A 16190-nucleotide genomic window follows, 5' to 3' on the forward strand; every position below is an offset into this window, starting at 1 on the left:
TGTCCAGAGCCTGGTGAGGAACACACAGCTTTGCACATCAGGGATTACAGAGCACAACCAGCTGGTCAGCTCTCAGGCTCAGTGAGCCCGTGCTGCCCTGCAAGGCCAGTCTGCATGACTGATGAAAAAGGAACTGCTCTACATCTGGCTCAGCCACGCCCGATGTCACGGCTCCAGCGACGTTCGCCCCTTCCAGGATTATTTCAAGTTTCACACTTTACCAAAACACTTATTTCTGTGGGTACAACTGGCAGAGCTACACACTCTATAAATGCTTTTCTTGCTTTATTATGTAAAAATAAGATTTAAAGGATAATGGCACTGAAGTGACATTTTTAACATTGTTTTTAATTCCTTCTTCCATCCTTTTACAAGATTCGCTATCGCAAAAGGTGAAGGATTAAAAGAAGTCTTCACATAAAAGCTCTAAGGTTGATATTTAATGAACTGTGAGATGTAAATCAATGCACAACAGCACAGTTAAAGCTTAAAATACTAGGATAACATTTATATTAAAAATAATTCACCTACAGATCATACAGTCTAGTGTTTATTGTATGTTATGGAAGGTACACTTGAATTTCAAAAATTTAAAACATATAAAAAGTGGTTAAGGGCTAACATTTTATCAATATATGATAAATGTGTAAGAATGTTTATTATACAGCAGGGTACAATGGTAGTGTTAATGCCAACAGGGCACCACAGAAGTTAGTTTAAAAAAAATTTCCACTATGCTTTATACAAACACCACCACTTGCAGTTGTTGAAGAGGAGTGGGAGAGGATCACTGTCTGTAGGATAAGCAGTCCTATAACATTTTTAATGTTAGATAGTGTCATGGTACTTAGATTGGTGAACGTTTCAAAATAAAACTAGAAATGCTGTAATTACTTCACAGAAATGCACATCCAATATTTGTTTTCAATAAGAACAATAGGTACAAGTTTATAACTCTCCCTATTTGAAATAATTTACACACAGATGAAAGCTACTCTATGTAAAATAATCACTACATACATTTTTCTTCTGGGAAATAAACAAGCAATTTTTGTTTTGCATGATCAATATCAAAAAACATATAGCAGAAGTAGTATTTTTAAAACATATCTGGTGCTCTAAAGTTAAAAAGAAATAAAATAAAGAAAGGAATGAGAAAAGAAATTTTCCGTAAGTGTGCAACCTAAAATCAACCAAGCTTATATTGTAGTACAACCATATTAAGAAACCACTGTTTAGGAATACAACTTTATGGAAAAAGTTTATAATTCACAAAACTGTTCATCAGGCCATAGAGTAAAATAGCTCCACAGTTTACAGATAAAACTGAGGCCACACAGATGCGTGCTATGTCTTATCTCCAGTGAGTAGATACTTAGGCAGAGGATGTGACACTTTGTTTGTAGACAGCATGGTATGCATTTCTCAGCAAGACATAGGGGAAACAAGACTCCAAGAGATCCATTGTCAGGAAGGGAGACTCCTGCACAATCTGAAAAACACCAGAAACACGAGGTTTTGCAGAGCACCTTCTGCTGCCTGCTACTGCTCATCTGTTTCCTCTGGATCCTTCCATTACCACTCACATATTTCACAGTGAAAATAAACTTCACCAAGTTTAGAGTAGTGCTTCTCCCTAGTATATGTATGCTATATTTTTGGGGATAGCATTTCCCCAAATGCTATCTACTCATAATAAACTAAACACACCTTTACATATAAATACAGTACAAATTAACATACAAAAAAAACCAACTTACAAAACCCCTTCAATTTAAACTCACTGCTTCTCAAAGTAAGTATTTTGCTTTCCTAGGTAAATAGTCATCTTCCAAAAGATACTGAATACTGGGAGGAAATCCTCTGAGCAGAGAGGATTCTCCCCTACACACTCTGAACACTGCCTCTTAAATGGATGGTATGCACTGAGTGAACAATGAAAATTATCTGAACAGGGTGATACAATGTCCTAAGCAATAAAGGATGATGGCAATAACATGTGCATGTTGGGGGAATGAAAAAAAACCAAAACAGTGACATTAGGATGTCAGGAAGAACAACATAAAATGATTTCCCCTGATTTGTGAGCTACAAAGGAAACACACAAATGCTCACCATGTCCAGTAGTAGGTAAACTGATTCTCTGTTCCTTGTAGTAGTTTTGTCTGTCTCCTGGCCAATCTTCAGTAGACTGGATGATGCAAGCTGTACAAAATGAGTATTTCAAAGCAATAAATAAAACAAAGCATTGAGGAGCCTCTGTGATTTTGTTACACAAAGCCAATGGCCTCTGCATTGTACTCAGAATGACAAAAGTAACCCTGAGCACTTGAACCATCACTGGGCTTTAGTCTCAATGTGCCAGGCTGGCTTATTCCTGGCAGTGGTTAATACATGACCCATGCTATTTTCATGTAAAAATAAATTCATTTACTGCAGAGAACTTTTTGTTCTAATCACTGCTTGACACATGTGATGTCTCCTGAAATCAGTGACAGCTCCCAGAGGGTCAAGATCTCACTTCTGTCCTTCCCAACAGACACTTCAACTTACTGCATTTTTGTAAGGTTTAAAGTGGTAAAAACTTTTATTGTTTGAAATTTTACCCATTTTGCAACAGAAGTAGTTGTGAAGAAATGTCATCTTAACTGTCAATGAATAATATTTTATCAATAAACCTTCAGCACACACTCACTTCATGGTTACCAGACTGGGCCTGGATAAAAAAATATTCACAGCAGCTGCAGTTACAGTTAGCAACTCTATCTTAGCCAGCTGTGTAAACTGGTGGTATGATTAAATATGACAAGGTAGAGTCTTGTTAGTCTCTAAAAAGAGGGGAAATGATGCCTATTGATTTTTGTCTTTTTTTCTCTTATGTATTCTCTATTCTTTACACGTGTATTTGGAGCTCTGTAGCCTGTTAGTGTATTCCAGCTTGTTTTCCCACTTCTTTTCCATGCCCTTTCCCCAGGGAGAAAGATAAAACATATTCCAGAGCTCCAAGGCCCCTATGCTATCATGGTTCTTTTTGAGACACATTTTCATAAACAAAGGGCAGCTGGTGCCAAGGGGAGGGCTCCAGAGAAGGGGCTCCACCTTGGGGGGAACTGCTTCACTACCTGTCCTCCTAATTAAAGCTTTTTATCAGTTTTGCTAATTTGCTGAAGTTACACAAACTGTATTCAGCCTGTGGGGGTGGGTTTTTGGGGACATTCTCCCATAACTGCCCCTGGAGCTCCAATGGAGATCCACTTTTACACTGCCCCCCAGACCAGTATTATCTCTAGGCTGAAAAGGCATTGCCCTAAGCAACCCCATTATCCTAGTTTAGAAGAGATCCTAGAAAGTTTTAACACATTCTTAGGTATTTACCAGCTCAGGATCACAGAATGCAGTCAAATACTCAGTCTGTAGGTGCCTTGCTACACCCACCAGGCTCTCATGCCTTACAGAAATTTGAAAACAAAAAAAACCCTTCCAACTCTCAGATGTACAATCATCATTTTAGCCTTCACACCAAGCAATGGCAGCATTCCTAACCATGTGATTACCAGGAAAGGATTCTAAATTAAAATACTAACTTTAAAAATAGATTTTTCTCAACATTCTTCTTGAAAAAGCTGTCACAAATCAATTTTTCATATGAAGTCAATATGTGTACTTCAAAAGATACACAGTACATACTCATCAGCATTAAAGAACCTCCTAAGTTTATTTTCATATTTAATTAACTGGGACAGGAAAGCAGATCATCTTCAGCAGTATCTTTCCTCTCAAGAGAAATGTTTTTCTTTCAGACTAACAGTAAGTGTTAAAAAATAGAGATTAACAAAATATCTGAGGCATCAAGTCATAGTCTGTGCAGCAAAAGCAGTGGTCTGAGAGCAGCCCTAAACCCTGAAAGAATGCAAACCTCATACCAAAAGTGTTTTTATCACATGAAACTATACTGGTTTTCTTCACTTGTCAAATGTATGCAACTTGATACAACCATTTCTCTTTCATGTTTTACATCCAGCAGTTGCATTAGACAAGGTCAATGGCCACAGGGGTTTTTCTGTTTTACAAATGCAATGAATTTCCACAAGTGAAAGATTTTTAAGGGGGAAAAAAAAAAAAAAGATTGTTTCTGTGGACTTCTAGTTACAGAAAGTTACCTAAAATAAAGAGGGAGGGGCTTTTTCTCCACACATTTTAATGCCAAACAGAGAAATCAAAATCCATTCAAAATCAACTGTAACTTTTTAAATTAATGCTGCTTTTTAGCCTTTCATTTCCTTTAAGTACTGCCTCATTAAGAGCCATTTAAAAAATTTTATTTCTACTCAAGCAGCACACCAAAATGTATTTAAAACATGTCACCATGACCTAAAAACTTCTGATTTTTTTTTTCCTAAGCATCACTAAAGATTTCAGTAACTTTCATCTTCAATCTACTGAGGCATAAAACATTTCCTCTTCCCAACTACCCCTGCTGCCTGGCTGTTCATGTCAAAAGGTCCAACCCAAAAGCCACTCTGAAGTTTATCTTACTTTTTCAAAGAAACTAACTAACTAAAGTATCCACCACACCATGGGGAAAAGTCAGCCAGACAGAATTTAGATTTTATATGCACTGAAATTTTTTTTTCCCACTCATGGGCCACACAATGTGAGAAATGGCATGTGCTAAAATATTTAAGATTGTACTAAAAAAATGATGACATTTGCCACTGCTTGGCTCCTCTAACTTTCCAACAACACACACAGGTGTTTAGAAAGAACTATTGCAAATTTTAAGCTATGTACATAGAAAATATTCTCCTGTTGTGCTCCAGAAGCAGATTTGTATGAAATCAGCTGCCTTGCATCCCAAAGCAAGAGTGCATTGTAAGAAATGGAATAAAGTTGTACATACAGCCAGAAATTCTTTGAGCCGATCCTCAATGCTCCCCTTGTGGATGGTGAACAGAGCTGCAGCAATCTGATTGATGGCTTTGGCCAAGCAGTGAATGTTGTTGCAATGCCCTAAAGAAAAAAAAACAATCACCTCAGCACCATGCTGGAGAAGACAGCATCACCAAATACTGAAGAGACTTGTGGCAATGAAAGAAGGACTTTTGGCATCTTACACGCTGGGAGCAAGGAACTCTTCCACACTGAATGTGCTGTCACCAGAATGCAGCTCTGCCCTCATCTCCTAATGGTCACAGCAACCTGAGAAACAACCTGGGGCTTTTAGAAATAAGGGAGATGTTGGAAGTTTATTTGGTTTCTACAAAACTTTCAAGTGTTAACACTTGGCAAGACAGGATTTCCACAAGCTCACTGATTCCTCTCTGTGTGCATGAACAGCTCATGCCCAGACAGTATCACTCAAGAGATCTGCAGGTACTCCAGAACAAAGGGGTTCCACTCCTGACTTTAACACCTTGTCTCAAATTCACCCAGGCTTCAGAGCCCTCAAAGGTGGTTAAATGACAGCAGCTTTCACAGAGAGCAGAACTCAGTAAACCTGGTATTTATTCCAGGCAAATTAAGCAAATACACCACTTTAATACAAAATTAAGATACACTTGGGCAAGTATCTTAGGCAAGTGTGAGCATATGAAAAGAAGGTGGTTTTTGAAGGAGTTAACAAGTACTCAAGCATGCTGATTCTTATTTTTTGACCATTGTTGAGCAATGAGCTCATCTTTTCATTCATTTACCATAACTCCAAGTTCATGCTTGAATAGTGAGGTCAGCTGGACCCCATCACTCCACATGAGAAAAATCCACTTTTTCTCCTTGCACACCACTTTTGTTACCTAAAATTACTTTTAGCTGTCATGTTATGCCCAGTGGACTCAGTTCATACCTCTCTGCAGCTCTTCACTCCTCCAACACCCTCAACAGCTTCACATGATATATTGATTTTCTCACCTCACTCTTCAGCCCCCCCATCCAGGTGGGTCTGTGAATTTGCTGACCTGTGGGTCCCACAGAAGATCCCTGTGGATCTCCTCCAGCAGGGCCCCCTGATTTGATACTCCCTTGGTCTCCTATTTTTGCATGAACATCTGTCAAGAAAATCTGTTCTGCTTAACCCTGATTCAAATATGTACTTGTCTTTGAAGAGGCTCATTTTATTCAAGAGATTTCATTTTTATGTCTCAGGCTGTAGAAAAAGCATCCACAAGGGAATTCAGCAAAAGAACTGTTGTGCTCCAACTCACAACAGGCTTCAAGTCCTTAGAAAAGAACTAGGGCTCTTGCAGACTAGTGTTCCATTCTACCCTCTAGTTGATAAATTAGACCTCTAGCCTGGTATTTGACTAGCAGTTCAGACTGGAAACAAAAGTAAAGGTCTGTTAGACTTTGAGCCTTTATCTAGTGGAGGAAACAGACTTGATCTTGAAGCAGACAGAGGGAATACAGACATTGCTACAGCTGTCCAAGCACTGTCTGTATTTGGGAGATGTGTCTTGCCAGATTAGAAAGCTGAAACTCCTTCAAATCTGTGACTCGTTGATGGATTAATTCAGATTTGTCCAGGGAATTTACTTCATAAAGCAGAATTTATTAAGTTCACATTCTGGAAATACCATTTATATTAAGTGTTTCAAGCCAGATGTTCTACAAGAAGGGGAGAACAGAAGAACAAGTAGTATTATGCAGGGAAGGCAGGAATGACAAAGTCTGTTCTGTTTGTTCAGTTCTTTCTGTAGAGTGAACATTTTTTATGTGTACCTTTTGCTAGATTTTCCTCTCAATAAAATAAAATAGAAGAGCCCACTCAGTAAAAATTTATGTAATACACAGGGCACATTTCACAGAACCAGTATCAACTCCTAAGACAGGCTTATTTGAGTGCAATAATCTCTCTGCAGTCACAGCTTCCTGTCATCTGTTAACTCTACTTTAAGAGCTCACTTTGAAACAAGGCTTGGCCTGACTTCATCTTCAGAGTTATTTAATGTAAATGAAACCACATCAACTGGAATATTTAAGCTACATGATATAAAACAGGCAGAAGATTATCTGCTTCTCTTCAACAGAAGAATTATCTGTTGTTTCAGCCTGCTAAAAACAGGATAAATTGTGTTTGCAGCAGGCTGAGCTTTTGGGAAGAGAGGAAGTTTGAGGAAGCCAAACCCTCCTGAGCTTTAACCTGCTGGAGAACCTCCAGCTAGGCTGACATCTTCTTAGCAATCAATTTGCAGAGGGGTAAAACTTTTAGCACTGCCCCCCTGGCAAGCCCTGCAGGTTTTGAGACTCTAGAGTTGCTAAGATCCTTTGAAGGAGAAACTGGGAGGAGGAAGAGCTCCCAGAGGATTTCTTCTACAAAACTATAGGGAATTCTTAAAGAGATGTGATCTTAAATATGCATCAACAAGTTCATTTGGATTGAGTAAAGACAGTCAAGCTGACAGTCTTCAAACCTTTTACCTTGAAAATTCTTGGATTTTCAAAGCAATATTCAAGCTTGACTCATACATCAGATTTATCTAACATTTTCAATTGGAGAAGTCTGTGCTATCTGTTTTAAAATGAAACTAGAGTCAGCAGATCCCTAATAATTCAGAACTGAAGAAAAGGCTGATTAAAACAACAATCCTGGGTCTCTAAAACACATGATTTACATACTACATTCAGTGATAGAGAAAGATTTTTAAATTTTTTGTATTTTCCCAGTACCTTAAATATTCAGAAGCCAGTTTACACTTACTTGGTGAGTCACAATTTTGAGCAAATTAAAAATAATGCAAGTTTCCAAACTAATTAGAGAACACCTGCCTGCCAGTGAATGGAAGCAGTACAAACATGGTTTTTGTGTGAGTCACACACTACAAAGGAAATAGCCTGAACAGCCAAAAGGTGACTTTTGTATGTGTTTGAACAATACTGTCTGTCTCCCAACTCAAAAAGAGAAAGAAAATCTCTAATTTGTGGATTACGAGCAAAAAATTTGGTTGAGGCAAAGATTGGGGTTTTTTTTAAATAAGAAAGTTGAACTGTTGTGTAGGAAATAATTCTGTTCACCACTTGCACCTTCCAGATTCTGTTCCCAAAACTTTATGCTTGGCAATATAAAATACAGCAAGGACACCTTGTATGACTGGCCCAGGGCCAATGCAAAGATTACTAAAACATCAGTACTTACTAGAATATATTATATTAAATAGTGTCACCCTCATTAATGCTGAATGTGTGCTTGAATGATTCCACATTAGGGCAAGATTGCCCCCTGCAGTGTCTGAACTATTCTGAAAATTTCAAGTACCAAACTAATTTTTCATAGAAAATTCTCAGACAAAAGTTAAGTAAATGCTTCTTAAAGTACTTTCAGAAGAACTTGCCTGAATTGAGGCTGCTTTTTAAATTTGTTCACTATAATTAAATAGAAAATTAAATATAAATAAATATATAATAAATTATATTTTATATAAAATATACATATTCTATATAAATATAAAATTAAATATAATTAATTAAATATCAAAGGTGAATGTGTTAAAGACACTACCAGAACTACTGTGAAGACAGCATTCCCAGCAAATACTGAGCTGACTCTGCATTACCTTCAATGGCAGGGCTGTACTGAGACATCACATTGCTAGCCAAAGTGGGCAAGGACACTGCCACAAAGACCATTAGAAGGCAAGCAATTTTATATTCTTCTTCTGGACTAATGTTTTCTGAAAAACAAAAATAAGAAAGTTCTTTAAGTAAAGGAGGAATCTGGAAATATTTCCTTTCAGCTGCAGGTAGATTAGAAGGTAAAATGTTTGATTAGAAGGTAAAATGTTTGACCAAATTGAAATTTAAAGCAAAATCCAACAAAGTCAATGTTTGTATTGTGAAAAGAGGAGTGGTAATGTCAATTTTGCAGAGCTGCAAAATGTCCAGACTGTTATCTAGGAGAACAAAAAGCCACTGCCATGCTGTTACTTCTCATGGTTTAGTTACTAAGCCTGAAATGTCCTAAACAGCAGAGTGATCTTTTCATGCTGCTAGAAATGCAGTTACTGCTCTAAGAAAAGCTTCACAAGTAATTCTTCTGCCATTTAGGATGTGAACTGAAGGAAAACAAAGGAGCCAAGATATACAAGTTTCCTCCCAGCACTTTAAACACTTCTCTTTTGAACATTCATATTTTTCAAGCTGGAACTTCTTACCTGATTTTTGGGAAGACAGTGCTACTACCAAGGCAGGATCAATCTCACAAGGCAATCCAGCAGCTGATGACAGCTCATATACATTCATTGCCACCTGAGGACCACAAGAATGACACCACTGAATGCTTTCATGGCAAGGTGATGAAGCAGGTTTTGCTGTCATGCTTAAAACCAGTTTGAGGCACTAAGGAATTTCAGAGATCTGGCAAATATTACACAGAGATTGTAGTCTGTGTTTGTTTCTAACCTCCACTGAGCAGCTGTGTCTGTATTTGTGCAGCAGATGGTAATTTTGTTGTGCCAAGCCAAACAAAAGTCATAGATGTTCCCACATTACCTCCAAAGCAACACCCTGACTTCCAATTAGCTGTTTCTACATCTTTCTTGAATGTTCAAAAGAAACTGACATCTTTTCTATACCAGATCTAAAGTATCAGCCAACACCTACCAATACAGCACTTTTAAACAAGCATTTCATGCACTGGGTTTACAAAAAATTTCAATTTAAGGTAAAAACCAGACTTGTCACTATTACATGCACAGAACTCCAACCACACAGACAGTGTTGAAATATTTTGTTTTACCAGCTGTGCTGCTCCCAGTGTGGAGCAGCTCAGCATTCTTCCCCTTGTCATGTTTTAACACTTGATAAATCTTGTTCTCAAGTCTATCAAAGTTCTCAAAAGTGAACACAGGCAGATAGAGACTTGGGCTTATTCTATCAGCTGGTTGTGACATTAAGAGGCTGCAGATCCACGTGCACAAAGCTCTCAGGGGGGGGAAAAAATGGAAAAAAAAAGAAAAAGGGTGGGTTTTGTGTCTGGATTTTCCACACTATTTCAGTAAACTCCAAAACTACTCTACCACCCCTTCAGCCAACCATTACCTTCATGTCAGTCTCTCTTGGAATGTGATCTTTGAAGTCCTCAATGGAACTCACAAGGAAAGGAATGTGGTAGGATAAGACCTAAGAGACACAAATATGTACAAAATGAGAAAAAGTGCTTCCAATGTTAATTATGAGTTAGACACTACCATATAACATTAAAATTATTTATATATACCAAATCATACCAATTTATTTCTATATACCAAATGACATTAACATGATTTTACTGGGCTTATTTTCCTTATTAATGGGTTTTATTTACCACATTTGTATTTGTGTGTAGATTTAAGATATTAAAGCCTAAGAAATGTTTGCAATAAAGAAGGGAAATAAAAGCCTTTAAAATGAGTAAACACAGAAAACATGATCTAAACTAAATCTGATGTTTCAATGTAACAGTTCTCTGTAGAGTACTCAAAGAAGAGATTCCCTCACCCCAAGCTGCAATTCCAAGTTCAGTTACAACTGAGTATTGCCATTCTACCCCCATGCCATCAACCTTTTAAGAGGAAGCATTCCTGAACAGGTAAGGTTCAAATATTCTACCACTCCATGAAGTTAAATACAATGAAAATGATTCAGAACACATTCAGTTCTTACATCTCTAAGTGCTTCCTGTGCCAGTGACCGAAACGACAAGATAACTCCAATAATTGTCATTCTCTTCAAAACACTGTCAACAGCTGAAAAGAGAGCAATGGACAAAGTGTTGAAGTTTATGAGCTCAATTCTTCAACAGGAGCAACAAAATATTACACAAAATATTGAAAACCACAAGGTACCAAAACAAAGCCCTTCCTTAAAAGGGCCAAAATAAGCAGTGCTAGAGCAGGTTTTTATAGCTGATCCACAGTGGGATTTTCTGCAGAAAACCATCCTATCTACCACTTCCTGCAATGAAACCTAGCATGCACAGCTGATAGTCATGCTAGCACTGGTTCTGTGCCTTCCTGAGAACAAAAATGTCTCCTTATTGTAATTATTTTTTGTTTCACATTAAGCTATGTACCAAGCTTCCACACTGCTGCTACAGCCAGGTATTATCATCCCTGAAATGATGCTCAAAACTCATCACTGATATTGTGCCTGTGCACTAAATAACTCTGAAATCTCACTTTGTACATGAGAAGTGAGATGCTCAAAACTCATCACTGATATTGTGCCTGTGCACTAAATAACTCTGAAATCTCACTTTGTACATGAGAAGTGAGATGCTCAAAACTCATCACTGATATTGTGCCTGTGCACTAAATAACTCTGAAATCTCACTTTGTACATGAGAAGAGTGGAAAAGTTCAAAATGATCCATCAGTTTGTATGTAAATTTGTTGCTTATGGATATTCAATACAGAGAAATTAATTAATTTTTCCCATTTTCTTGACAAATATAGAAAATAACTGTATCTTTAGCAGGATCTTGTTAGATACTCACATGATAATCTTTTAAAGAGTGCTGCCATCTGGTCTGGCTTGTCAAAGCTGGTCCTCATTTGTGTTAGAACTTCCACATTCTCCACCACAAGTTTCTATAAAGAAGCAAGGACTCCTGTCAGCTCTAGATTTCAGCATGTCAACTGCAAAAATGCCTGATTTAGGACATTTCAGCTTGGCAGAAAAACACCTGACCCCAGGGAACACAGAGGTATCACTGTGTTCTTAATGGCACTCCAATATCAATATTATCATCAGTCACTGCTGTAGACAAAAGCAAGCTCTGAATCCAAAGCAGAGGAGTAGAAACCCCTCAGGACATGAGTTGTGTACTGAGCAATGTGTACCACATCTTAAGGAAATTTAACTCTGTGAAAATCAGACAATAGGTGCTTATGCCACTCAGCTTTTTAGAGGAAAAGTATACATATCACAATAAAAATATAAATTCATAAAGTAATCAGTTCTTTGGGACTGTTGCTGTCACTAATTATGCTGAAATTTAATGTTGGTGAAACTGAGAAATGGAATCAAGAGTGGAAGTCAGATTGTTAAACCTTGGTGCAGATTACTTGAGATTTTCTTCCACTACAGTATGAAAAAGCAAAGACATAGCTCCAAGTCCCAGCACCACAACCAGAGACAGTTAAACTCAAGTGCAGTAGTTTTCATTCCAGTTTGGCCAAAAGAAAAGAAAATGTGTCTGTTTCTAATTTTAAACAGCTCTCATATATGCAACTTTCAAGACCAGACTACAGGTAATAACTTTTCTGAAATCATTCTCCAAATATTTATCAGATTAAATTTAAATTAGAGATTGCTTAATCACATCTCTAAAATGTCAGATCCAAATTTCCTGCTAGCTGAGGAACTTAGGCTGTGCCAAGCTGTATTTTTAAACTCTCTTCAAGCAAAAAATAGATCATTTACTCTTATAAAAATATTTTTGCAGTCTCAATGCTAAGCACCCTGGAAAAGTGATTATCGTTATGTAGAGGACAATCAACAGCTAAGAAAATGCAGATCTCTTGTGTTCTGCTGAACACTGAAGCTCCTTCAATGCTTAAAGAAGACTTCAATTAAAGTTCCCACCCACCAGCTTCCAAGGTTACCTTCAGCTCAGCAACCTGTGAAGAGATGTGCCACATCAGACTTTCACTTAAGAACTTCATGCCATATGGTCCCAGAAGTTCAGAAAGGGCTCTCATTTCTGAGAAATAAAAGAAACTCTTATGCTTCCAACATTCCATCTTCATTTATTTGCAGCCCATCATGTATCCAGCATGGTGTTTTAAGTGCAAAAATATTTTACCCCAAAGTGTAATTTTAAAGACAGGAATTTGTATGGCTGTGCACTGAAGCAGCAGTCACCAACCATAATAATCCCATCCCTAGCTGAAATGCAATGCTACTTTGAGCAAAAATGGGAAAAGTGAGACAAGAGGCAGCAAGAATAAAAAGTATTTAAAATACTACTGAGGTTAACAATTGTTAACTTTAAGAGTTAGCTGTTATTTCAGTAACAGTCACTCAGAGTGCTGCTATTCCAATTACTCAAGCAATACAATAACTGTCCTTCACAAATACTGAGGAGAAGCATCACAGCTTACCTGATATATCAGAGTATTCCTCAGCATTAAATGTCAATTCATTTTCTGTAGGCAAGTTCACAAATGCCTTCATAGCTGGGAAATAGGCTATGTGACCATTGCTGACTTGTCGTAGCAAAGTCTCCAAGTACCTGATCAGAAAGGGGAAATGTTTCAGATGAAAAGGCACATCCTCATGGATATCTGTGCAGATCAACTACAGCTGTGTGACAAGGGACAGCAAAGCCCATACAGCCAAGCTTTCTTTGCATAGTTCAACTGATGCTTGCATTTTATTCTATATTTCCTCCCTATAAAAAGTGTAAGTTTGCCAACAGGCAAATTTCAAGCTGCTTTTAACAGGTACAGAGAGAAGCAAACATGTGATGTTGGAAACTTAAGAAAATTTAAAATAACTCCACTCTGTATCTCATCCCTATAAGAAGTATAAGGAGTTGGCCAACAGGCAAATTTCAAGCTGCTTTTAACAGGTACAGAGAGAATCAAACATGTGATGTTGCAAACTTAAAATTTAAAATAACTCCACTTCTCCAATTCCAGATTTTTCATTAAACAACAGCAACAATAAAAATCTCTAAAAAACTTGTACCAAGCATTCATACAATACTTACCAATTTGTGTACAGACTGGTAATGGTTGGCTCACCATGACTATCTAAATGCTGGGTTTGCTGAAGCAGAACGTTGTTAAACACTCGTGTAATGTCAATCTGTACATAATTTTCTATGGACTGCAGGACTGTCATATAGGCTCTGACACTGGTCAACAGCTCTGAAGGCTTTGCAATCTCTTGTGTTGCTTGGTTATACATTGTCATTCCAACAATTGACCTTTTGGAAACAAATCAATTCATTTCTTAGTAAAATTCAACATAGATGCAGCATAAAGATGATTTTATAGCCACAGATTTTCACACACTTATAGAATGGCCTGGGTTGGAAGGGACCTTAAAGACCAGCCAGTCTGACCCCAGCACTGTGCAAAAGAATGGTGGGAATACATGCCTTAATACATGCCTAAAACCAGCCATCAGCAGCTCCTACAAAATCCACAGGATTGGGAATGCAGGATCTGGCTGTTTAACAGATTATATGGATTTCAACATATTTTATTTCAAGACAGGAATTGACTGTTGTGCATTTCTGCACACGTAACTTACAATCATTCTGTTGGGATTCTACTCACAGTTTGCACACTCCACCTTTAAAACCCAGTTTAATGAAGTCAGTACACAACATTTCCAACAAACTACCACAGACTTGTCCTGGGTGTGTCAATGCCTCTAACTCTGCCATGTTCCTTACTTGGTAAAGCGGATTTCCAGGTGAGATGTCAAATACTCTCTTGGGGTAAACGTGTGCTCCCAAACCACCATGTTTGGTACATAATTGATTGAGAAGCAGAGCTCAGAAAGTGCAGTATGCAGTTTGTCCAGGCTTTAAAATAGACAAGAAATTAAGAAAAACATTTAATGTAACAGAAGTGTATATTGTCATGGAAGGCACACACTGAATGGACAATGCTTCAAAAGCCAGTACAGGTCTAACTCTGCTCTGAGACACTTCCCTAGCATATTTAAAACCCAATATTTTGGCCAAGAACACATCCTACAGCTGCATATTGATCTGCATTGCATCCAGTGATGTGAGATAGGTTTTTTTTAATCTACATATAGATTATTTTTTTACCCCCCCCCTTCCTCCCCCAAAAAAAGAAGAGTGTTTAAGTGATTTAGAAGACAGCAAGAACTTCCTGTCCAGCCTTGTACTTAAGAGTGCTAAAGCAAGGTAGAGTCAAAGATGCCACCCACTCCTTGGGCTCACATGCCCACAGTTAATATGACTATCCAGGAAGCCTAGCTACAGCACAGGGATTCTTTCTGCTCAGGAAAGGAAACAGCCAAGGCATAAATTCAAATTCCTATTACTTATGCAACAAAATTCAGTCACTACCCAAGCCATAGAAGCATCACAAGCTCACAAACTGCAAAGCTGTCAAACTTACAGCTTACAATTAAATTTATTCAAACAAATTAAGCAAGAAGCATTCAATATGTAAAACATATTGAAATGTGTGAAACACATTTTGACTTGGGAGTCAAGGTGAAAAGAACAGAAGCAGCAGCTCACTTTGTCACAACCAATCTGTTTTTCCTCATGCTTTCTACTCCTGGTTTCTCCCTTTCAGGTTCTCCTTTCTTTCCAGTCTGTTTTTTTGACTTCTTGTTCACTGCTTGACTGATGGTTTTGGCACAATGTTTTGGCAACAACTAGTAAACAAAAAGAAACAGCCCCTCCAAATTAAAATCCAGTTCTTTTAGCACATTTCATCACACAAATAACACATTCTCCCTTTGACACAATTCTAGTGTTAATAATTCTTGCTCAAATCACCTTCAACTTTATAAACAGAAAGTTTACCCAAAAACAGAGAAGAAAAAGCAAACAGAAAATACCCAGAAAGTTGAATGGAGAAAAATCTCAAAAGAGAATTAAACCAGACACCACCATCCTCACCTGATCACTCAGTGTACATTGCTCTGTGCAAATGTCTGTGATAAGATTCCGAGCCTGCTTGGCCATCTCATCCAAGAACATGTTACACAAGGAGAGGCTCCGGTCCCCAATGTGATGTCTCTGTTCAGAGGGAGAAAAGCAAGCAGGGTTTTCAGTTTCCCTTCAATCCTACAGCCCTGCAGAGAACAGTCCACTAATCACAGAACCAGGATATGGCAAAGAATAAATTCATTACTCCTCAATAATCTTGACTCTAGACTATGTTTTTCTGTTTGGAAGCAATTTGAAGCATGAAATTTTCAAAGTCACCATTAAAATATTTTTTGTAAAAAGAGGCAAAAAAGTGTTTGAAGAAGTAGGTTTTCACATTTAACCTTGGACCAAATCTGCTTTAATGTGTCCACTATTCCAAGGTCTCTGTGAATGTCCTCTTCATTAATATGTGCCAATACTAGGTCTAGGGGAAAAGAGCATGCAACTCAAACTATAGAGAAGGCAGTGTCCTTCAGATCTCTGAGAAAGTCAATAATAAAGCCCTGCTGCATTCATTTCTGGATTCTGTTCCTTTCTCACTGCATCTGCACAAGCACAGCCTCTGACT

At 37.8% G+C, this 16190-nt stretch overlaps 1 protein-coding gene across 4 annotated transcripts in view; it reads right to left on the reverse strand.

Moving 5' to 3' along the window:
• Nucleotides 1–268: 268 nt before the first annotated feature.
• The window catches only part of NCKAP1 (NCK associated protein 1), a 45328-nt gene continuing 29406 nt past the window's right edge, over nucleotides 269–16190 (reverse strand). For all 4 annotated transcript variants that reach the window (XM_059868098.1, XM_059868097.1, XM_059868101.1 and 1 more), the window contains exons 18-31: nucleotides 15590–15709; nucleotides 15203–15342; nucleotides 14378–14509; nucleotides 13685–13903; nucleotides 13074–13204; nucleotides 12576–12673; nucleotides 11465–11558; nucleotides 10633–10715; nucleotides 10030–10110; nucleotides 9144–9237; nucleotides 8547–8663; nucleotides 4901–5010; nucleotides 2116–2205; nucleotides 269–1492 (exon numbers count right to left, since the gene is read on the reverse strand). In XM_059868098.1, the coding sequence (XP_059724081.1) occupies nucleotides 1376–1492; nucleotides 2116–2205; nucleotides 4901–5010; nucleotides 8547–8663; nucleotides 9144–9237; nucleotides 10030–10110; nucleotides 10633–10715; nucleotides 11465–11558; nucleotides 12576–12673; nucleotides 13074–13204; nucleotides 13685–13903; nucleotides 14378–14509; nucleotides 15203–15342; nucleotides 15590–15709 (1626 nt within the window). In that variant the 3' untranslated portion in view covers nucleotides 269–1375. The remainder of the gene's footprint in view (nucleotides 1493–2115; nucleotides 2206–4900; nucleotides 5011–8546; nucleotides 8664–9143; nucleotides 9238–10029; nucleotides 10111–10632; nucleotides 10716–11464; nucleotides 11559–12575; nucleotides 12674–13073; nucleotides 13205–13684; nucleotides 13904–14377; nucleotides 14510–15202; nucleotides 15343–15589; nucleotides 15710–16190) is intronic.

The sequence above is a fragment of the Haemorhous mexicanus genome, chromosome 26 (assembly GCF_027477595.1).
Source record: "Haemorhous mexicanus isolate bHaeMex1 chromosome 26, bHaeMex1.pri, whole genome shotgun sequence".
Classification (NCBI taxonomy): Eukaryota; Metazoa; Chordata; class Aves; order Passeriformes; family Fringillidae; genus Haemorhous; species Haemorhous mexicanus.